The sequence below is a fragment of the Python bivittatus genome, unplaced genomic scaffold, assembly GCF_059951505.1.
Source record: "Python bivittatus isolate LINGU-HERP-01145 unplaced genomic scaffold, Pbiv_v1 ctg000440_np1212, whole genome shotgun sequence".
In the NCBI taxonomy this organism is placed as follows: domain Eukaryota; kingdom Metazoa; phylum Chordata; class Lepidosauria; order Squamata; family Pythonidae; genus Python; species Python bivittatus.
In genome coordinates this window covers 2522990-2547499 of record NW_028277063.1, presented here as the reverse complement: position 1 = coordinate 2547499, position 24510 = coordinate 2522990, and the positions used below count along the sequence as shown (strand labels likewise).

Sequence of the window (24510 nt, the reverse complement as noted above, 5' to 3'; positions counted from 1 at the left end):
GCTGGATGAAAATACAGAGAAATAAATACTTTATTTAGATTTAGTTTGAAATTCTAAGTATCATGGTCCTCTTAATTGAGAAAACGGAGTTTTGTGGCACTTTAAAGATTAACAAATGGCTGTAAACCCTCCTTCGAAGGAGCTTGACTCCTGGTGACCATGCTGTACAGCAGAGTAACATCTTCAGGATCGATTTAAAACATCTCTTCCACTCTCCAAACCTTCTTTTCCACTTATTTTATTACCTGGATTGGTGGAAGAATGCCCTGGCAAGGTTTCCTGTGGTTTTGGTAACTTTCACTCTAGCATTAATTCCCAACTTGTCCATGCAAGTTCACTTCCAGGATATTACAAAGGAGATATGAAACCCACTAATATACTTCTTGCATGCTTCCATCTAGAACACATTGCAAAATCCATTGTTTACTGCTAAGTCTTACAGTGCAGTTATAACTGCTCAGACTTAGAAACAAACAGCTAAGAGATTTAAATCAGATCTTTCTCAAACTACAATACCCACCTAAACAAAGTGGGAGGAAAAATATCAGATAAAGGAGGCCAGGCTGATACCTAAGAATAGTCCACTTTTGAACAGAACCAGAAGAGCACTGCTTGTTATCTGTTACAATTCCTCTAAGGCAGCGTTTCTCAACCTTGGCAACTTTAAGATGTCTGGACTTCAATTCCCATGCTGGCTGGGGAATTCTGGGAGTTGAAGTCCAGACATCTTAAAGTTGCCAAGGTGAGAAACACTGCTGTAAGGAGTCAGTGATCTACAGCTCATTTTGAATAATGACAGTTTGCTCTCATGGGCCTTAATGATAGGCCTTGGTTTGCTTACAAAGAGCCAATCAGCCTAAAAGGTTAATCACTGTGTCTTAATGATGCAAAGACAGGAGCCAAACTCCACAGCAGACCCAGATACCTTCTGTCCCCATATTTGTTTTGACAACACTACTGTATTGCAAGTCCTAATAACGTCACCCACACTGTCAAGGGCTCGTTTTCCAAAGCCATCTTTCATCAGAAATGTCCCATTGCCTTCCACAAAGGTCAGGCGAGTCAGTCAATGCAGGAAATAATAAATGGGCACAAATCTAATATCAGAATTAACAATGTCAAAAAAACCAGTGGAGAAATGAGAAACCACTTCAGCCTCCCCCTCCCTTCCCCAGGTTGCTCAGCCCTGATCTCATGGTGGTCATCCACTATTATCACTGACTCCGCAGTGCTCATCCACCATTTTTTAAACAGGGGGATTTGGCAACATCTTTATGGACCCAACAGAAACTAAGGTTTTGATCAGACAACATGTATTGATCACTTCCCTAATGCCAAACTTTCTGTCTCACACCCAACAACCGTTTTGTGCACAGCACTAAAGGTAAGGTGTATTTCCAGTCAAACTCAGCTCCTGCAATGGACATAACATTGCAGTTTTTGTGGCAACCATAAGTGGTATTTTTTTTCAACTTCTCAGTCTAGTCTACTCTAACCAGATTCAATCCTGCTTCATTTTTTGAGATCAGTCGAGGCCACCCGGGTACTTCCATGACTTACAGCTTATTATGACTGTCTTCACTTCTTACATTTCATCCATCTCTGATCTCTCCTTTAATTACCTCCCTTCCTCCTCTCTATATACCCAGAAACACACACACACATATATTGTAATAAATGTCTTAGTCTTAAGGTACTGGAAGATTCTGTTGTTTTCCTGCAACAAAGAAGTTTAAGGCAGCCTACTTCAATCTGGATGTGGATTCTGGAAGCTTATTCTCAACATACTTTGAATGCAGGGGGCTGCAGAAGATTGGTATAAAGTTTTGTGATCTCTTTAAAATGACTCCCTTGAAAGCAGTCCTCATGACCCATTAGAACTACATTTTCTACAACTGTCACTAGATGAACCTTCAAGAAACTGAAGACGCTCTGGGTTCTGTCACCATAGCTATAGCTGAGAAGATCTCACTTTCCTCTCCCAGGATCTGGCAGTCCTTTGCAGCTGTCCTGCCCAGCTGTGAAAACATCTGGATGATAAATGACTCTGGCAACTCCCCACTACACTCACTTGTAAACCAAGGATCCCATAGGTCAGGATCAATCAGGAAACTTTGGAGTCAGGGTGTTAATTAGGCAATTAGGAGGATTCAAGGGGTGGGCACAGAAAGGGATTCAGCCACCACTCTTAATGAAGTCTGAGATGGAGTTGGGAAGCTGGGCATAAGTGGGAGAAGACTTAGATTTGGCTGGTCAGCTCTAGTTCTGAATGAGGATTAGGCAGAGATTGGGGAGGGCAGCCAAGACTAGGAACAACTTTTCATAGGAGGGCACATTGCTGAAAGAACAGGCTAGGCAGAAGGAGAAGACAGGCCTTGGGAAGTAGAGAGGTCCTGACAGAAATAGCTGGAAGGTGTGTAAGGATGGGACATCCTAAGACTGAGACTACATGTCCCTACTACTTCTTTCCTGCAGCTCCCCTGCCATCAGCCCCAAACCCCTCCCCTCTCGAGGTGTGAATGTGCCATTTGGGGTCTCACTTCAAAGAGCCTTGGCGGAATCATAAATACAAGCCCCAGCCAGGGGCGCTTCAGGGAGAGAAAGGATTTGGAGGTGGACACATCCCAGACTTGCTTCAAGAGACCAAGCCAAGGAGACCTGGCTCCCAGCCCCTCAAACAGCTCTTATCCTACAGTCTCCCCTCCCTCCCTCCCCTCCTTGCTTCTCTCCCCAAATCACCTCCAACTTTGCTCCCCAAACCAACCTTCCAGCTTCTAGACCTTCTCCTCTACCCCACCCCCCAAGGCAGAAGCCCTGGCTTCCAGCCTCACCTGCTCCCATCCACAAGATCCCCACTCCCTTCCCAGAGAAGCCAGTCCTGGCCTCCAGGCTTCTGTCCACACTTCATGTACCACCCACCAGAGATGTTCCCCCAGTATGGGGGCTCCTATCCTCTGCGACCACCACCCCCGCCTGGAGCTGCCTATCCCCAGAGTCAGGCACCCCAGTATGAAGCCTTCAGATACCCAGGTGAGAAATTGGGATATGATGTGGCATAGTGGTGGGAGGAGAAAAGAGAAAAAATTGGGCCATGGTAAAGGCATGGATGGAAGGGAGCCAAAAATGCTGGTTATTTTCATTGAGGACTGGGCTGAAGAACATCTTCATTTAGCCATTAAGCCCAATGGTGGCCTGATCCAGAACCAGGCACCATTATTCAGCCTATCTGCCTCACAAGGTTGTTGTGTGAAAGGAAGTGGGATGGAAGAAAAACCACGTGTGCCTCTTGTGATGGATACGGTGGATCTGTGACAAATGTTTAAGGAAGAAGATGGGAATTAAGAATCCTAAACAGAAGAATCAGAGAAGGTTAAGAAGCAGAAATCTGGCATGAAGCATCTTTTTTCTCATATAAGAAACTGAAATAAAAATAGTAATGTCTTTGGGGTTCTTCAGGAGAAGAGATGGTACCCGGGGTGCTTAAGATAAGAGGGTTAGCAGGCTGATTCCAGGATGCAAATACAATGAAGTGGAATAGGACTGAAAACCAAAATTGGCGAGCTGGAAAAAGACAATGAGAATTAGAAGGTTAGGCTATTATATATATGTGGGAAAAGTGGGACCTACATTTAAAAAAAAAAAAAAAGCAAGGCAAGTCCACTGGGGACCCACCAAAATTAGGATGGCTCCCCAGAGGAAAGGGTAGCAGCTTGTGATTTAGGCAGGCCAGTGGGAGGTCGGGGCTGGGAGAGCAGAAGGGGAGCTGAGAGATACAGAATTCACATAAATTGTTGTGACCCACCACCCCCATCAGCTGGATATTTAGCACCCAAGACCAACTGGTCAGGGAAGAGGTGGAGAGGGGGGAAGAGAAGAAAACAGGCGGAAACCAGCAGGAGGGTGACAAATTCCTTGATGATGCCCCTCAGTGATGCCTGCAACCCCCTCCTTCCCCTTACTCCACGCAGCTCAGCCGATGCCCCTCAGCTCTATTAACCCTCCTCTCAGATCTCTTTTCTCCTCTTCCCTGCCATCAGAGCTGGAAGCTGCCCCCAAATTGGATGGTTTCTTCCCAGGCCTGGAACCCCCTGGGCGCCTCCTGCCCCCCACTCCTGGCCTCCCTTATGGAACATCTCAGGCACTCCCATCAGGCCCCCCAACAACTGCTCGGCTACCCCCTGGAGTACGGATGAGCTTGGAGAACAGCGAGCTCTGGAAACGGTTCAGTGGCATTGGCACCGAGATGATCATCACCAAAGCAGGCAGGTGAGATCCTGGACCATCCTCTCCCTCCCGGCAGTGGCCGCGATCAGCTCGGAACGTGGAAATCAGTGCTTCAGATGACTTTTTTGCTGTCCTAAAATTAAAACATCTCCCCAATAGATTGATACTGTAATCTTATCCTTCCCTACTCTGAAGGAAGCCCTATGACGGTCAAGGGGGCCTTGCATAGGACTATGACTGCATCCTAAACTATTCTTAGCACAGTAGCTTTGCACATGCTCAATGGTATTTTTTTTTTCTTCTCACTAGAGTTGGCAGGGAGGAGGGCCATAATGCCAAAAAAAAGAAAAAAAATCAAATGAGAGCATATTTAAAGCAGGAGAATGAAAAAAAAACTTAATATAATTCACAACTAGTTAAGGGATCCATGGCCATAGCATATGTTGTTGAACAATAGTTTAAAGTGCTTGCAAACAGGATTTGACAGACTCACAGAGGATAAGCAGTCTGACACTACCTGCCCTAACAGTTGCTGAACAGAGGGATAGACTTAGAGGCCTGAATTGTCCTTTCCAACTCCCCATTTCTATTATCTTAAATGACGCCTCCATGTTCAAAGGCAGTATATCTGTATCATGCTCGCTTTGTAAATTTCCATTTAGATCACCCATGGAAAATAATTTGCTTGATTAGATTGTTAATCTAATCTAGTAAGGCTCTTAATACATTAAGAGAGATAAATCTGTCTCTGTTCCTATTTAATCTTTCCTGAGTTAGTATAGTAAAAACAATATTTGGAGGAACAGAAGAGATGCACCCTCCATGAAGAGTTAATTGAAACAAGCACCGTGAAAATCCTCTTCCACTTCTGTCTTTAATTCCTAATGTCAAAATGTTTCTCAGCCTTGGGTCTCCAGTTGTGGGACCATTTTAAATCATTGCAGGGCAGGGATGATCGGATCTGGAGTCAAACAACATTTAGGAATTTATAGTAATTGTATGAAACCTATATAGATAAGTGAAATGAGAAAAGAACTAGAAAGATATCATCCCAGAAAACTGGAAAGGAGTATCTACTGCCCTAGGAATTGAATGAGAGTGTTTTACATACTTTCAACTTTCAAAGGACACGCATCATGCACAGGATCCTAACTTTCTTCCATTACTTCAAGCAAGCGAGAGTTGACATTTCGAGGGCCAAATGAAGGAAAGTCAGTTTGTTCTTTCTTTTCCTTTTTTGATAAGTGGAGCCAAGTGATATGACTTGGACATTGTTCACTCATCCTGTGCTATTAGCTTTCTGAAACTGATAGCATCAGCTATACCAGGGTGGCAGTGTGATTCGAATTAGTTGCAACCAAGCTTGGGTTGAGAATAATCATGTTTTCTTCTGTGTCGCAGGCCATTCCTCCACAATTTGAATTTTCTGATCCATGTTTTAATCACCTTCCAGGCGGATGTTTCCACAGCTAAAAGTTTCAGTAACAGGACTGGATCCTGAAGCGAAGTACCTACTGCTGGTGGACGTCGTACCCGTAGGAGGCTCCCGCTACAAGTGGCATGGCAAACAGTGGGAAGCCAGTGGCAAGGCAGAATTACCACCCCCAGACCGGGTTTACATCCATCCTGACTCACCTGCATCAGGTGCCCACTGGATGCGCCAACCTGTATCCTTCCATCGGCTCAAGCTTACCAACAATACTCTGGATCCTCACGGACATGTATGGTTGGGACCTGGGACCGGGGAAAAGACAGATGGGGAAGAGTGGGATATATAGCCAGGGGCCATAACTGTCACACTTGGAGCCCAGAGTAAAATTATTTATAGAAGGGATGATGTTGGGAGATATACGGGAGGATCTTTTAGGCTGCTAGCTATGAGGGGTTATAGAAAGAAAACAGCCAAGCTCCAGGATTTTGTGAATCCTGTGCCAGAAACAAAGCAAAACCTTTCCCAAGGGAACATCGCATTCTGAAATTCAAAGGAAAAAAATGTACAGCAGCCATACATTATTTAAACTTAGCCCACCGACACGGGTTGGATCATTATAAAAAAATATTCACTTCATTCAGGAGGAAGCAAGAAACAACATAGCTCACTGAGATCCCTCTACTGAAATGACTGGGGGTTATTTTTTGCAGGCTGTCATGACTAGATTCTTAATCTTCTTTTTAAATGCAGAATGAAGTCATTTTTCAGGATAATGAATCATGCGATTAGGATCACGATTTGTGCTTTGCCCTGAATGACAGCATGTATATACACTTTGGTTTTGCATAGAACTAAATGTTTGGAAAATGGAGGAAAATAAGATGGACAGGTAAAATATTACCCACTTTTGGTTCTTCTCTTTTTCTTAGCTGATCGTTCACTCCATGCATCGTTACCAGCCCCGAGTACACGTGGTGGGAGCTGGAGGGCGCCGCGGAGCAGGGGGTGGCTGTGCTTCGTTCACCTTTCCTGAGACCCAGTTTCTGACAGTCACGGCCTACCAGAACCCACAGGTGAGAGCAAGAGCAGGGTTTCAAAAAAGAGGGTTTTTTTACAGACTCATTCTCATCTGTAGAGTCCAGAGCATGCCCAGACAATTGCTTGTCCCTCATTGTCTCCTTCCATCATTACTAGAAGGACATCTCTCACTTGCAAATCATGAACTGGACATTAAAAGAATTCTAAGGGTTAGAGGAATTATGAGGACTGCAATCTGCTACAGAAAGGTTTTAACAGAAAGATAAATCCCCAAGAGGTGCTGAAAATTGGTTGCTAGAGCTAACTCGGGGGGGGGGGGGGACAGGGAGAGGCCCAGAAGTAACCACTCTCATCTTAATGTGCAAACCCACTTCAGAAACTTAATTCACCCAAAGAGAAACACAGAAAATGTCTCTGTAACATGACTGTTTACCTCAGCATCAACCATTAACATGAGGTTGGAAAGCGAAGTGCTCAAAAGGAAGAGTTCAGATAAACCATCCCTGTATTTTAAAGAGAACAGCATTTGTTTTATTTCCACCTGAAGAATTCCCTTCCTTTGTGACCTAGTTGGCTGCTGCTACCTAGAACCAGAACAGATGTTGTTAAAAGGGTGGGAAGATGATCAAGACCTTAGTTAGAAGACTGGAGAAAGATACTACAGCTACATCTATACCTCTGCCTAGGAAATCACCTCCCCAGACCACTGATTGGTACCTAAATTATTGTGGACAAAGGCCAATGTCAGCATTATAGTTTGTACAGGCTGGTACTCTAAATAAGCGTTATTCTTTCTTGTCCCTCTCATGTTCATCTTAGCTAGAATACCTCCCAAATCATATTTTTGTCACCTTCTCCTTCATTATGCCATAACTGGCCTCCAGGCATACATACTTATATGAATTGTGCACACAGAAACAAAACCTAAAATCCCACTACCCAAATAGACTGTATGTAATTTCAATACAGACAGTCCTCTACTTATGAACTTTCAAGTTACGAACTTTCACTGATACAAACAAACCTCCAACAACTCCAACAATGAAGGTCCCCGAAGGAAGGTCCCAGACGTTTATGGTGCACATGTGTACGTACACCTGAAAGTGTGTGGTGCACTGTATATGTACACCTGGAAGTTTACAGCATGCATGCATACGTATGTGGCGCGCTGTAAACTTCCAGGCATATGTATGTGGTGGGCCATGGTTGGACTTACAAACAAAATGGACTTACAAACAGCCTCTTGGAACGTAACCTGTTCATAAGGAGAGGACTGTCTGTATAAATTTACACTTATTTCAGAAATAATCCAGAACTGGGGAAAAAGAGCAGAATATAGAAGGCCAGGGATTTATTACTATAAATATGTATAATAAATTATATCCCTTTGTTTCTAAAGTATATATTTGCTATTTATCTTACTCCTCCCCACCCTTCAGATCACTCAGATGAAGATAGAAAGCAATCCTTTTGCAAAAGGCTTCCGAGAAAATGGTATGAACAGCAAAAGGTGAGCAGGAAGGACAAAGGAAGGAATCAAAACCACAACATTGGTATAGCTCTCCTGATGTTTCCTACTGCAAAGGCTGTCCATCTAGATGGCTGAGGCTGAAGGCATTGTAATCCCTCCATGGATGGCTACATAGGTTCTTGCCTCCACATTATCTGGCATCAGAGATTTCATTCCAGCAAGCTGGCTATCTAGCAGAATTGCCAGAAACAAAATGCTGAGTCCAGAAAGCAGGTGGGGTGGACCCCGCTAGGCCAACAGTCTGCAGTTGCATGATACTGAAAGCTGTTTGAGCCTTTACTGCTGTTTTATCAGATCTTATTATGGTCCATTACAAAATATAGGGAGCGTGAGGCCCGAATCAAAAGGAAGATGAAGACCAATGAATGCGAAGCAAACCTGGGTGAAAGTGGTGAGGACAGCAGAGCTATCTTATTCTGTCTATAACCCCCTAAATCCCTTCTTCTAGTTTCAGTCTCTCCTTCCGTGGAGGGGTGTCTGCAGAGGATGGTCCAAAAAATCAAGATGGCAGTTGTGGTGGTGCAATGACACCTCCACCTGTTCTTTGTATGCATTGCATGTAATTCTTATGAGATTCCTCGTCCAGTAGGAAGGCTGACCTGCTGAACTTCTATGATCAGTCGACATTAAATGAGATAATCCCAGTGGCATCCTTAGGATCTCACTACATTTGTCAGAATGATGACCTTTACCCCTTTGGGCATATGCGCATTGTTGCAATGAATGTAGAAAATGGGTGGAGTTTGCATGGTGTCGCCATGGTGCGGCTTTCATCACTCTGATCCCCCTCACCCCCCACTTGCAGATGCCCCTGGATCACTCATAAGCATGATTCTTGATAGCTGACTACATGCCTACATCACCATCTCTTTCCTAAGTATTCATCACTCATCTTACATGCACATTCATTAATTCCTTCTTGCTTGCTTTCCTGGTTACCCCTCCATAATCTCATAATTCTTCCCAAAGCCACTCTCTCCATTTTTTTCTCTTTCGTGTGCAATTATCCCCTCCTTTCTCCTTGATTGCACTCCTATTAATTTCAAATGGAATAAGCTTCCTAGAAGACCCTTCTTTATGAACCTCACAGACTAGCTTTGCTGGTCTGTTTACAGGGCTTATAGCTAACTCTAATCAGAACCAACTCTGAGGATCAGTTAATGGAATCTCCTCACTGGATTTCAAACAATATGCTGGACAAATTGTTATTTGGATTTTTTCTTAATTATGTGTACAGTCCCAGGGAGTCATTCCCCCTCCCTGTGTCATCTGTTTCATAAAGAGCCCTACTTCTCTGACAAATATGCTCCCCTCATGCATTTGTTCTATCCCTACTGATAACTTTGTCTTCTCTGCACATCCCTTCATGTAGAGAGCAAGAAAGGCCCCTGCGACTCCACCCTGACAGAAGAGGTGCCTCTGGAACAACAGCCCCCCCCTGCACTTCCACAGCCATCCTGTTCCTTCTACCCTCCCACAGTAACAAATCTCAATGGGGCTGAGGCTTATGTACAACACCCAGCTGCCTTTCATGGTTTGCGGGGGCCATCATCACCTTACGGCAGGTAAGCAGGATATTTATTTATTTATTTGGTTGGTTGGTTTTGAGGCTGCCCAACTCCAAAAAGTTGCCAGGTGTCTTGCAATGTTTAAAATAACACATAATTAAAAGAAAAGGAACATGACCATCCAGGCAAAATCACATGGATAACATCAAAAAAATGCAAGGGAGTCAACAAACACTCTAATTCTAAGCCTGGGAACAGAGCCAGGTCTTTTGAGAGAGAGAAAAATGTATTAAAAGTTTTAAAAAGAACTTTGGTATATGTTGCTTCTCTGGTGACATATACCAGCGGTACATCATTTAATAAAAATTATCTTTAAGACTAGAACGTCATGTAAATTTCAATCCTTTCAACCACATATTTTCCCATTGTTCCATTAGTATATTGTGACCAAAACTTTTAGCCCATTTTATCATACATTCTTTCACTTGTTCTTCTTCTGCCTGGAATTTCAACAAAAGTTTATACATTTTAGCAATCACATGTTCATTACTTGTACATAATTCTGTTTCAAATTCAGTCTTATATTGTTCAAAACCATAAAATCTTTTAACTACTTGAAACCTTTCTGATAATTGTACATAAGAAAACCACTGGCAAGTAAATGCTTTTGTTATCAGATCTTCTCTTGATTTTATTTTACATTCCCCTTGAAAAATTTTGAACATATCACGATAAGTTAACCATTTATGCTTATGTATCATTTCTCATCTATAAAATGCTTCTTGTGCTGAGAGCCTCAAAGGTGTTTTCAGGCACAACCTAAATTTGTATTTATTCCATATTCTCAGAATGGCACATCTAACATAATGATTTTTAAAATCTACATTAACCTTAGCTTTGTCGTAGCACAAATATCCATGCCACCCAAATCTCAGATCATGTTCTTCTAACTCCAATAGCCTTCTATTTCTCAGCAACACCCACTCTTTCATCCAAACTAAACAACAAGGAGCAAAGTATAATTTCAAATCAGGTAAACCCAATCCTCCTCTTTCCTTTGCATCTTGTAGTACCTTATATTTAACTTGTGTTTTTTTCCCCTGCCATACAAATTTAGATATATCCTTCTGCCATTGTTTAAATGGTACATCAGTTGTCAAAACAGGTATTGTCTGAAATAAAAATAACATTCTAGGTAAAACATTTGTCTTAATCACAGAAATTCTCCCCAACAGTGACAGTTGCACTTTGTCCCATCTTAACATATCTTTTTTAACTTCATTCCATGTCTTAACATAATTATTCTGAAATAACATACAGTTCATATTTGTCATAGTCAATATTTGTCATAGTAAATATTCAAGTTCTTCTCAATCTTGAAACCCATTTTATTCATCAGTTCTGTTTGATCTTGTATTTTTATATTTTTTGTTAATGTCTTGTCTTCTGTTTTTTAATTTTAAAACCTGCTAATAAACCAAATTCTTTTAATTTACCCATTAATAATTCAATTCCCTTTAAAGGATCTTTCAAAGCCAACACCAAATCATCTGCAAAAGTTCTTATAAGTCTATTTTTTAATCTTTACACCCACAATCATCTCATCTTGTCTTATATCTCTATTCAATTTTTCAAGAACTAAAATAAACAAGAGAGAGGACAATGGGCAGCCTTGTCTTGTTCCTTTTTGTATCACATAGTTTAGTTAAATCTCCATTAACAATTATTTGTGCTGTCTGTGAAGTATAAATCAATTTCACCCATTTTATAAAATTCTCTCCAAAATCCCTATCTTCCAAAACTTTAAACAGAAAAGTCCAGTTCAAGTTGTCAAAAGCCTTCTCTGCATCTTAAAAAGATCGATTGTTTTTTCATTGTGTTGTTCCAAATATTCCAAAATGTCCAACGCATTTCTAACATTATCCTTCAACTGTCTTTTAGGTAAAAACCCACATTGATCCCCATGAATAAATTCTTGCAAAATTATTTTCAGTCTTTCAGCTACAATCATTTTAAACATAATTGTTCAATAATGATATTGGTCTGTAATTTCTTGTCAAAGTCAAATCTTGTCTTTCTTTAGGTATTAATGCTATATTAGCTTCTTTGCAAGTCTCTGGCATTTTTCTTCCCTGTAGAATATAATACACTGTATTTTGTAAAGGTTGTAAAAGTTTGTCCTCAAAGCACTTACAATACAAACTTGTTAATCCATCAGGTCCAGCAACCTTTCCTGGTTTGCTCTCTTTAATATTTTCCAAAACTTCCCTTATTGTTATAGGTCTATTCATAATTTGTCTTTGTTCTTCTGTAATTCTTGGTGAATTTTGTTTTCTAAGATATTCATCTATTTTCTCCAATGGAATATCATGTGCTTTATATAAATTAGAGTAATACTGATGAAATGTTTTTTGTATTGCCACATTGTCCATTCATGCAGTATCTCCCTCTTGTAATTTCAATATCATTTGAAACAGAGCCGGGTCTTCAGAGACTTACAGAATATTTTGAAGGGTGGGAATCATATGAATCTCCAAGGTGGGGGGCAGATGCTGTTCCAGAGGACAGGCACCACACACAGAACACACACTTCCTTGACCCTAAAAGATGGTAACATTTAACTGGGAGTGTAACCACTCTGCCCAATTGTACCAAATATGCAGAAACAATTGGAGACAGGCACTCCTTCAGATAACCAAGCCATATGCCATGAACGGCTTTATAAGTAAAAACCAGCACCTTGAATTTCACCAGAAGCTGAATGGTAACTGATGCAACTCGTGAAGCAGCAATGATGTGTGAGAGAACTAACTGCCCATTACTGTCTGCACTGCTGTTTTTTGAATCAGCTGTAGCTTCTGGATGGTCTTCAGATGTGCCCCATGGACAACACATTGCAACAATCCAGTTGTGAGGTGACTAGAAAACAAGGGACTATCTAAGGGCCTCCCAGTTGAGGAAAGAGCACAGCTGGTGTACAAGATGAAGCTGTGCAAAGGCCCTCCTGTCCAGAACTGCCACTTGCTCTGTGAGCAACAGCTGCGAGTCCAGGAGAACCCCCAAGTTGCACACTAGTCTCAAATGGGGAAGTGCACCCCATCCAGGGCCAGAGGTGGAAACATCCCAGAGCCAGGGGCCCCAAACAGCCACAGCCACTCAAGTCTTGTCAGGATTGGGCTTGAGTCTTTCTTCCCCATCTAGGCCTGAACAGCCTCCAGATGCTGACAACTCCACCTGTGCAGCCTGGGGCTGAGATGTACAGATCATCAGTACTGATGATGCCAGGCCCTGAATTGGCAGATGACTTCACCCGGCGGTTTCATATCAAAATGAGCTAATTACCAGCCAGCAACTTTAATGATTGGAAGACTTCTGTGTTTATGAAATGGGTTGCAACCTTTGTAAGAGATTTAGCTAGCTTCAGATGTTCAGATTACTTCTTTTGGTTGTTATTCAATAAAGGGCCACATACATTTTTCTCTAGGGTGGCAGAGCTCACCTGAAAATATCCTCATTATATGTAAAAGAAATATACTGCTCTGGTTATTTTTTCACAGCCTGTTCTATGTTTCCACTTTGGAGAGCCATGCATTTTTGAGTCTGGAAAAGAGGGTATGAAAAATTAACCACAGTAATAAACAAGCCTTCCCCCTCCCCACACATGAAGTGCTATAGAAAACTGTTTTATTTGTGTATGTGCTCCATTATTTGTCAGACTTAATACTTTGGAGTCTAATGATATATACCAGAAAAAGTAACTCAAAATATAACTGATGCCTAACAAATGTTTTAGATGTAGCTATACATAATGGATTTACTTGCAGCTATGTTAAATTGTATTATGCAAGAGTGATCATTGTCCAAATCCTGTTCTGAAAATTGCTCTTGGCTTTTTCTGGCAAAGACTACATTTTATATATGAAACAATATAATAGGTGTGACGAGAGAGGTAGAGCTCTTCTACAAATATTTTCAATAGGTTAATAGTTTGCTTTGCTTTATAGGCTGGGTTTTGTTTTGTTTTTGCTATTGGGTAGCATTTATGATAGCTATCACTTTTGGAGGAGACAAGGGAGATCTCATTTAAAGTAATTTTGAAAACCAAGCCACCTAATGTGAAAGGCAAGAAGAGGAGTATCATCTAATCCAGAAATTAATGTACTGAAAAGATAAAACAGTAAAGCAAGTTGTGAAATTGCAGTCACTCAGTAATGAACTACGGTCTGTTTTATAGGTCCTAGATTCTTCAGATCTCCCCTAAAAGTGGCTAAACAACTTTTCATTTAAACTGATCACATGATCAGCCATGAGTCAAGCCAGCATTTCTAATAGCAGCTGTTCCAATTATCTACAAGATTTCCCCCAAACTTCTCTCTTTTAATGTCAGCTGTTTCACCAGAGGCAATTACCCGTCACCCTGCATCCCATCCATGCCTGCAAGCCAAAGCGGAACTCTAAAAAGAGCAAGAGTGTCTGGCAGGCTTGCAGCTATCCTTCCAAGGCAATCCCATAGCAAAGTCAAAATTCACTGTGTGTCCTTTACATCGTGTAGGATAGCATAAGAAGAAAAAGGAACGTTTTCAGTGGAATGAAAAAGGAGCAAGGAAGTTTTGGAGTACCTTATATGGGGAAATCGGAATGAAGAACCCGTGAGCTGCCTAGGGAAAAGCACAGTTGGGTGAACGCAAAAATGGGAGGTTAGGAGGGTTCAGCCAGTGACATAAATGTTCTGTCTTTTCAGGGACTGACTTATTCCATGCTTTTCCACAGCCCAAGCCAAGAAATAACAGCTCCTCCACCTTCTCCCCCCACCAAGTCACCTCCTGAGCAACCGGATTTCAGAGCAATGCTCCCACCAAGCTGGCCCGGCCTGGATATGATTCCTTTCCTTGGAGGCGCAGAACCACCAGAAGCTCCCTCTTTCTCTCCTTTCAAATTCAGTCTCGCACCCTACCCGCCTCCACCTCGCGTCTACGGACCTCCCTCTGGCTTCTCTGGCTCGCAGCCGTCTATGCTTTAACCTCTACATCACCTGGATGCCTACATTTTATTTGCTTCTGCTTGCGAAGTTTCGTGGTGTCTTCCTCTCCCATTTAGGGAAGCAGCGTCTGTTTATATCTGCATACTTTATAATTAAATCCCACAGAGGTTGCAACAGACTGTACATTTTGACTTTTCTTCCACAGTGAGTATAAGGAAGCTGCAATACACATTCAAGCATTCTGTTTCAATTACTTCCTCAGCAGAAAATTTCTATTCAATATCCCGCCTAGTGCTGGTTCTGCTTCAGCCATTCCTTTTAAAGCATCTCACAAAGACAAGCTGACCTACAGGCAGGTATTTTTACTTATGTCTGCACAGCATGTCATTTTAGCATTGATGCTGGACTGGTACATGTGGCAGTAGCAGCACCACAGGAACTAGAAACTTGCTTATTAAAAAAATGTATTTTTATCAGATAATATGTTAAATACCAAGTCCCACAGCTGCCAGAGACCATTTGGCATGATGAGAGGACACAAAGATTCTCTTATTTTTATCTGCAACTACAGTGAACGTATTAAAATCCTCTTCCTTTCTCTGCCAGAATCAAATGAATTAGGAAATTAACTATCATAAGAAAAATATATATTCGCAGATTAGATATTTCTGTAGCACTTATTCAATTGATAAATGATATGGCAATAGAAATACACAATGTACAAGATGCTCAATTTTTCTTAATTTTATTATAATTTTTTATCTAAAAGTTGTAAATAGGAAAAACAAAATGGAAACAAAATAAAATTAGAGCAAGAGACAGATCATGGGAGATGGCAGGAAATTCCCCCTTCTAACTCTAAATAGATACCTGGACTGCACATTCCTTCACAGGAATAAAGGTAAAGAAGGGAAGGGGAAAATGTGAGCCTAGGGATTATAGGTTTGGCTACCTCATCCCCACAGGGGCAGAAGATCAGAGAGAGAAAAGAGAAAACATGTCCCATTGGTCAAATTCATTAGCATGATGTGGTCCCAATCTCCATACTCAGGGAGAAGGAGAAAAAGTAGGAGAACCAGATCTGCCAATAAAAGATTTAATAAATCCATCACCAAAGCTGAATGGATTCCATAGAGCATTTGGATCCTCCAGTGACCCCAAAAAATCTTTTTGCAAGTTCAGGATTTTTTGGTATAGTATGCTGGGGACAGTCTTATCTTCCACTGGCCATATAGTGTTTAAGGAGCAAAGTGGGAATCAGGAGTGATGGCACGCAAACTTCCTATTTTAGCTCAATCTATTCTATGGAATTGAAGCAAATTACAGATTGAAGTGCCAAAAACCCTCAGCACTGTAGGTCTTCCAGCAACCCAAAACAGCAAAGTTTGAAGCACTTCCTGTTCTTTGCTTAAATCTTAGAGTGGCACCAAAACCATGGAGTTCCAACGTCAGCTGACAAGGGGAAAAAGAAAAAACCAGGAAGCACCTAAGTGACATGGCAGGATGGTAGGGGGAGGAATTAGTCCAGATAAGCAGCTCCCCTAACAAGATCAGATATTCTTTGATCAATTTGGCTTCTCCTTATTTCTGAATCCAGTTCTTTATAACATATATATTCTCTAGCAATAACTTCCAGTTCTTCTAGAATAACCTTCTTCAAATTGGTGTCCTCCAGATTAATTATGCTACAATTTCCATCATCTAATTCAGAACAGCCATGTTGGCTAGGATGATGGGAGTCTTAGGCCAACACATTTGGAGGGTACCAGCTTGGACAATGCTGCTTCAGTGAGTAGAAAAGCCCTACCAAGAGTTGCTCAAGAAATTGGTCAGTGACTTCTCTACAAAACTAGAGATATTTAAAGAGCTACAGCTTTTCTTCTTTCCTGGGCTGATACTTCTTTTCATGGAAAGAGCTGACAAAGTTCCAGGTTTTTCCAACAGGCAGAAATCCTAAGAAGTGTTTTTAGGGGGGAAGTATCAATTATGGCAATCCTAGGGATTGCCCAGGAATCAGCAATGTTGGGAAAAGATGGCTAATTCAGTCTAAGGGGTCCAGAACTGAGAATTTATTGGGCAAGGGCCAGGGTAAGGGAGAGAAGGAAAGAAGAGAATTGAACCCCTGCCAAAGGCTGAAAGAGAAGCTGACCACTCCATCCAGAATAGGAAACAGAAGCCGCACAAGGGGGAAGAGGGAGGAGAAGCATTCACAGGAAGTAGTCCGCAACAGGCTTCTTAGATGGGATGCCTCGGGTTTCTTGAGGGGCTGCTTCAAAGATGATAAATTCCTTCTGAAGATGTTCATCCAGTTCCAAGATAGCTGCAACATTCCCACAGCTGTGGTTGGAAGAGAGGAAAGGAATCATATTTGGGTGCTTCAGGTTTCATCAATGCCACATGTCCCCAGGAAATACACTCAGCTGATGTCTATCACCCTCTCCCCACCCCACAGTTCTTCCTATTCCCAGCCACACCAAAACTATAATGTCCATAATTCCCTTGGACTTTCTCACCGGTAGCAATAGTTGGGGGCTGACCACACAGTAAGAACTGTCTCATTGAAATGCCATTTGTATCCCTCCATGACCAGCTGATGTGCCCGGCAAATCATGTCGATATCGTTTGCTGCATTGAACTGCGCCACCACATCACTGCCAAATAAATAGCCAGCACCTCGAGGACTCACACCCCAGCCTGTAGTGTCTAGAACAGCAAAGGAACAGGATATTGACACAAAGAAAACCAAATGGCAGGCACAAGCTAGGAAAAGGAAGCATCTGGGCTTGCAAACTAATAGAAGAAAGCCGATCAGTTGGCATGGAGACATTACAGAACACCTCACTACCATCAGCCATATTCCACCATACGAGGCGGTTCCTTCTCCCTCTTAAAAATCTTTTAAAACAGTAACTCTGGGAGTGGGAGGGAAATGGAGGTAGAGATACAAAAACATCTGACTACCTTTATTGGAAGACTTAAGAGTTTTACTGTTTGATTTGTTGATGAATGAAAATCCATGCAAGATTTATTAAATGTCTGCCACAATATGCTTAGAATTTAATATAATCTACTGTGTTCTCTCTTCAACACCTTGTAAAGAAGAGGTATTACAGTCTCAGGAGGTTATGCATGTAACAGTAATTAGCTCTTTCAGTTCTAGTATAATTCTGAGTAAAAATTATAGGCACAACACTCTTCTACATTACTTTTGGCATGTTGTATTCCTAATCAGATTGCACCAAACCCGTACTCAACTTCAGCCATTACAGTATCTACTATCCAGATATTATTCACAGAGAGAGGGACTATTCCTCTCTTAGCTGTACCTTCAGGGTCAGACCACAGAAGATCACACATGGGGCCATCATGAGGGACCTCCTGTTTGCGATCTATCGTTCGGATCTGGTCCAGCGTCTGGATGGATGGGGATAAGCCACCATGGACACAGAAAATCTGAACAAAAAAGACACACTTATATACATCATGGACTTCCCTGCATCTTTAAATTGTTGCTCTTCCCCTCTGATCATCTTACTCCAGAGACAGGCAATCCACAACCTCTATGTGCCCCCCGCCCCTTTACAGTCTGTGATATTCAGTTATGCATTCAATTAAAAAAACCCCAGTGCTGGATTTGAATTAAGATATTCATTCTGAATCAGCCCCATGCCACTCAGTGACTGTGAAATGTAATGGTTGCTGTTACATTATTGCATTTAATAAAGATTTAGTTTCTAACTATGTTGTTTAAGGCTCTGGAAACTTCAGCCAAGTTCACACCTTCCTTGGGGAGCCTGACCATATGTTAAGACCTAAAACAATAACTTCCCCAAAGAGGAAAAAGATGATTATCCCACAACTACTTCTCTTGGCAGCTGAACTAATACAAAGAAGCAACCCTGGGCCATAAAAAGTTGACACTTCTGCATTACACTAAATCCTTTAGTATTGCCCTGCACATTTTATGCCATCCACTGAAATCAATTCCCATTCCAGAAAATATGCAGTTTTTTCCCTATTTTTCAGACATAAGTCCTTCAATCAGAGTCCCCTTCAGCTTCATAATTCATCATGATTCAAGAATTATACTTGCATACTCACCTTGCCATCAATAATGGCAGAGAGGCTGAGGTAGTCAAAGATCTCAGTGCAGTAGCGCCACACAGTGACAGAACCATATTTTCTCAAACACTCATCGTAAAACCCATATACCTGGGTGATTTGCCTGCTTTCGTGATTGCCACGGATAAGGGTGATCCTGTCAGGGTAGCGAACCTGTAAAAAGAAATGGATCAGTCTAATTTAGCCTACAGACCCAAAAAGGTATTAGCCAGAACTTGCATCTCTGCCAAGACATGCTGACTTTAAATAAGGAAGAAAAATGTAATGTTTACTTATCAGGGCTTTTCTTACCTTGAGTGCCAGCAGTAGCAAGAATGTTTCAACACTGTAGAAGCCTCGGTCAACAAAGTCTCCCATGAAAAGATAGTTGGTCTCAGGTACATCACCACCCACCTGACACATGAAGACAGAGAACACATTAAAAGGTTACCCGCAAGATTAAGGAAGCTACAGAAAAAAAAAAAAAAAAAGCTACAGAAGGCAGCAGCATGGAACTAGTGGGTGGCAGCACTCACCCTGAATAGCTCTTTAAGGTCATAGAACTGGCCATGGATATCTCCACAAACCTGGAAAAAATGCATCATGGATTGGAAAAAAATAAAAGAGTTTGCACGACTGCTGGTGTCACCATACCAGCCTAAGATATTATTAAGCATTCCCAAAAACCCTTACTTACTGTTACTGGGGAATCTACTCTCTGGACATTACTTTCTTCCACCAAGATCTCTCTGTTGGAAGAAAAAGGGAGATGTGTCATCTGGAATTGCCTTTCACCATAATTGGCTGCATGCTGCAGTACAGAAGCAGCTACTCCTCAGAAGTCTGCAAACACTTGCCTGGCCTTTGCACAGAGGGCTTTAACCTCACTTTCCTTGATGAGTTCACAGCGCCGCAGTTGTTCAATCTGACGGTCAAGGTCACTGATTTCAGCCATCTCTCCCCCCCTGTAAAAATAGGAAATGTGTGTATACATGTGTGTATAAATACATAGGTACACATGTGTAAAAAGACTTTCTATGAGTACACAGACTCTTCTTCAAAAGGATTCCAGAACAGAGCAAACCACAGTTAAGCAAAGATTGTAATATCAATGAAAGCAAGGGGAAGCTAAAGAAATTCCCCACTTCAAAAACAACCCCTAAGAAACTATAGGAATAGCCCCAATTATGGGTTTCTTTTCACCTACAGCCTGATCATTAGAAGTTAACAAAAGAGAAACACCAACACAGGCAGAATCAAACTGTGTCGAAGCATACCTAGGCAGATATTTTCACACTACAACCAAACCCACTCAAGTATCCCATATAAAAAAGTGATAAAAATGCAAAACAGATTATTTCTTCAAATCTCCCCCATGGACTACTGAAAATTTACACTATTGGGGAAAGAGGTGGAAATACAACATGTAGAGCCAAAATAAGCAATATGTGGGATATGAACTACTGTACCAAAGTAGAAGCAGCTAAATAGAATATTCCACAAGTTCCTGCAAACTGCACCACCTCTTCATTTTGCCCTTTGTGTGATACTGCTTTATCCAATCCCCTTCAGTTCACAGCCTTCCTAAACCTGGTGCTCTCAAGATGTGTTGGAATACAACTTCCATCATTCCACCTGGCACAAACAAAACAGCAGTTCAACATACCTAGACAGCACCAGAAATTGGAGAGGAGAAAGCAAGCCTTGCTGCAAAATTAATAAATTCTCAGTAAAGAAAGGCACATCAGCTTTTAAGTGCGTTATCAAAAGGAGGGGAAGAAAAGAGAAAGTGCACGCTGGCTGCGATATCCCAAGACCTTTTTCCCCACCACCAGTGAGGCGGGCAGATCAATCCCAAGTCATCAGAGGTAGCCTCAACCCAATCTTCCCACCCCAAATGCCAGGGTGTTGCTTCTTCAGGATTTTAACAGAACAAATGGAGGGGGCGTGGGGGGAAAGGAAGCAGCAGGGGTGCGACCCTCCCTCCTTTACCATAACAACCCCCCAACAGCCATTCCCCCCTCCGACTTCCCGAGGCGCTACTCATCAGAGGAACCTCCCCACCGCCGCCGTCCTGCCTCTGAGCAATGAAATGGACCCCCATCCCCTGAACCCCACGAGAACCAGCGCCAGCCCCGGCTTCTTCTGCCCCCTCGAGAAGGGCCACGCTCCTCACCCAAGCCCGCAAAGCCGCGCTTCTGAAAAGCAGCCCCGCTGAGACAAACGCCGCCCTTCCCTCGCACTCGTGGGGAAGCTTGCCCCTCTTCGACATGGCATCCCTGTTGGAAGGCCAGCCACGGCGCCTCACACCCTCCTCTGCTTCCCCAACGAGGCATTGCTTCCCCGCCGGGGAACGGCCGCGGTCCTTCCTTCCTCGCCGGCGCTGCCGGCTCTCCCGCTCCCCCACCGAATTCCTGTCTCTATGGCAACCAACTTTCCCCGGCGCCCCCGTCACGAGGGGCGAAGAAGGATAGAGAAGAGGGCTTCCCGCGCATGCGCACGATAAAAACCCACCGCGTACCTGGAGGGTCCGGGCAGCTACGGCGGAGACAGTAGCAGCTGCTCTGCGGCTCCCTCCGGCTCCCGGGCCCGAGCCTTAACCCTCCCTCTTTCCGGCACTCCACCAACTACAGTGCACAGGACGTCACTTCCGCTTCCTTCTTAGACGCAAATAGGGGAGGCGGAGCAACCTTGGCTCTTTAAAGCGGAGGATGTTGCCTGAGAGGAAATTGCATACATATATATTTATATTTATATATTTATTTATAGAGAGTAGTGTAATATTGTAATGAAACATAGAAATATGAAAAAGAAGATGTCTTCCTACCAGGAAGGATTTTAAAAGAAGAGGACACAGTGCCGGAAATGAGGAAACGGAAGGAACGAAAGAGCGACGCGGACAGTTTTTAAGAGTTTTTTTTTTTTAATTGTATGTAACATAAAAAGTTTCCGGGTGCTTTTTTGTTATGCACTTCCCGTTCCTCATCCTTTTTTCCCAACTTCGTTATATAATCCGGCAAGGTATTATACCGTAAAAAAAATATTCAGTTTGACTCTTGGTTGATATGCTCATGTAGTTTTCTTGGCAACATTATGGAAATATTTCTTTGACTTCAATCTACTGTATTACATGGTTAACTAGGTCAAGAATGTTGAATGATCTCAGGCCAACCATTTCCGTTCCGCAAAACTCCAGACGACCGCAGGCGGCAGCAAGAAGGAGATACCGAAAACCTGTTCTTTGTTGCCCCCCAGAGGTCATCCCGTTTAAAAGTTAGAGTTTTCTGTTGCTTTTCTGAGGTCATCTGGAGTTTTGCAAGCCATATATGGGAGCCCTGATGCTCATTATTATTGAAGAGAAACATGGAGAAACATGAAGAGAGAACTGGAGATTTTTAACAAGATGGAGGAGGAGGTTGGCATATGATGATAATGTGCCATGCCAAGTTCTGGGCTGTGCCTGTAGGTCTCACAACTTGGTTGTAGGAAATAGTGCTGGACCCATTCTGCTGGGTCAGTCCTGAAGCTGTTGGTCTGGCACTTTCCCACTGGGGAGAATTCAGCGACTCTCCCCTCCCCGGCCTCTCTGCATTTTCCCATTCCCACTGAAATCAGGGCACCATAGCCCCTGCCCCCATTTCACCAAAAATAAGCTCTTGTTAATGCTACCCTACTGGCCAGCTGGAGGGAGGGAGCACTGAGTTGTAGGGATGGTTTGAAAATATGTCGAAAGGTTTGGGGAAAAGAAGCCAGTGACTCCAAAAGAGCCCTAGTGTGATTTAGCTGAAGAGCAGTTACCTTCTCAGATTGATGCACTCTAGACATGTGAGATATCAATTCCCAAATCTGGCTGAGAATGACTGGGAATTATGGAAATTGCAGTCCAATACATCATGATATTACAATGGAAATTGCAGATGAAAAGTCTCCTATTGACTAAGAGGAATGAGTCTTCAAAACAGTTGGCAGTATGCACATTAGTGGCATTTGAAATGCTGGATTTTTAATAATTTCTATTTCATGTTCTCATTTTTTATGGTGTGGGTTAGCATAGAAATGCAGTAACTGGCCCTGTAGAGGAGAAAAGTACAAAACAGGAATTTGCATGTAAAATATAGCAAAATGAAAAACAACCGTAGGTCAGTGTTAATATATGTGCATTACTGAGCTAAGTGTTCCTTTTTTCTTATGAATGCAAACTAATTTATTATGCACAAGCTAATTTTTATTCTGACTGAATTCACAGAAGTTTACTGGCCCATTTAAACACTCATGGTGATTTCCAATGTGAATAGAAAATTGCATCCTACTCTTTGCTGCCACCAAAAATCACTTTTCCATGCTTTGGAAAATAAGAACACCCTGTCTCCTAGTGCAGAGCTTAAACTGGGCAAACTATTCTAAATGAGTGAGAATTGTATTCAGTTTTTATGAACACCCCTGTTCTTTATGTTTCTGTTCCGTATACAATTCCTTTCAAAATCTTGATGTAGGACTAAGATGATTACAACTCAACAGACCAGTATGATTTGGACTAGTTTGACAACATTACTCATGATCTTTTTCAAAACTGAACTGAGAAGTGAGACAGCAATTCTCCAGGGTTAATTCTTTAAAAACTGCAGATCACTAAACAGCTTATTATCAAGCATACTTCACGTAGCTCATAGTTTCTCAGCTGCCAGAGAAGAAATCCTTTGATGTAGCTAAACATAGCCCAAATCCTCTCTGGTGTAATTAACACATTCCTACATCCAATCTCCTAGTCTAAAATGTGATAAGAGGTTTTTGTATTTCATCTGTAGCCTCAGAAAGGTGAAAAATTGATTCTTCCTGTAGACCTACTCCAATTCCAATTGGTGAACAGGAAGTGTAAATCAGCGTAGCCTCCCATTCTAGCCATCTACAATAAATACTAATACTTTCTCATTTGTTACTTACCACTATGCTTAAATAACTTGTATACCTTGACACAGGCCTACCAAACTGATCAGTGTGCTGTGCCTGACCTTCCACTGATGTTGTAACTCTCCAGTTGATCCCTGTGTAAATTCTGAGTGGTAGTGTTGGCTATTAAGCATTTAATTTACTATACCAGATTGCTTTCCCTCTTGTCCATATATGCTATTGAAAACATATGGCTAGTAGATTGTGTTTTGGCTCTTCCCACTCATCTGCTTTGAAATGTTAACCTGTGTACAACCCAGAGTAACTGGAACAGGAATGGAAAGTCTTCCCAAGTTAAGACAGGAAGGTCGAGTCAGATTGCTTCCAATCCTAAAATTGCCCTCTCTTCAGAAAAAAAGGGTTGGTAACCACCCACTATTTGCTTACAGTATTTCAATCCTGTGCCCAGTTTGTCTAATTGTGGGGGTAGAAAGACTGCTTCTTTTATGAGATTCGCTTCTACCTAATTATGAATCCAACTGGAGTTACTGTTCTGTATCATACAATTCTTACTGCATTTGGTACCTCCTTCTTACAAACCTATACTTGTACCTTTTGGCAGAATGGGAGAAGTAATGATACAATTGGCTTCTATGGAATTCTTGTTATGATGTATTTATCAGGCTAATACAACAGGCTTGTTTGAAATAGATTATTTCTAGAGCATAATTATCAGCATGCTTCCAAAAGATTTTGGGACAGACTTGTAACTATTACTTTTTCAATTGTGGACATTTCCAAGAGGTCA

General features: G+C 42.1%; 2 protein-coding genes across 3 annotated transcripts; one reads left to right on the top strand and one right to left on the bottom strand.

The window, feature by feature from the left end:
- Positions 1-4189: 4189 nt before the first annotated feature.
- Positions 4190-14800, top strand: TBX6 (T-box transcription factor 6). The gene is made up of 7 exons (XM_007424316.3): positions 4190-4266; positions 5678-5945; positions 6586-6729; positions 8134-8204; positions 8549-8616; positions 9598-9790; positions 14504-14800. The coding sequence occupies exons 1-7, from the start codon at positions 4190-4192 to the stop codon at positions 14751-14753; spliced, it is 1071 nt and encodes a 356-aa protein (XP_007424378.3). The 3' UTR covers positions 14754-14800.
- Positions 14801-15443: 643 nt separating this feature from the next.
- PPP4C (protein phosphatase 4 catalytic subunit) lies at positions 15444-21486 on the bottom strand. 2 transcript variants are annotated; one of them, XM_088142625.1, is made up of 9 exons: positions 21337-21486; positions 19669-19780; positions 19513-19560; positions 19352-19402; positions 19128-19229; positions 18816-18989; positions 18041-18167; positions 17228-17417; positions 15444-17051 (listed from the first exon to the last, which is right to left on the bottom strand). In XM_088142625.1, exons 2-9 carry the CDS (start codon positions 19768-19770, stop codon positions 16922-16924), a joined length of 924 nt encoding a protein of 307 aa, XP_087998751.1. In that variant the 5' UTR covers positions 19771-19780; positions 21337-21486; the 3' UTR covers positions 15444-16921. The 2 variants fall into 2 exon arrangements, with proteins under 2 accessions (XP_087998751.1, XP_087998750.1); XM_088142624.1 differs by lacking the exons at positions 19669-19780; positions 21337-21486 and having other exon boundaries at positions 19513-19634.
- Positions 21487-24510: the final 3024 nt, after the last annotated feature.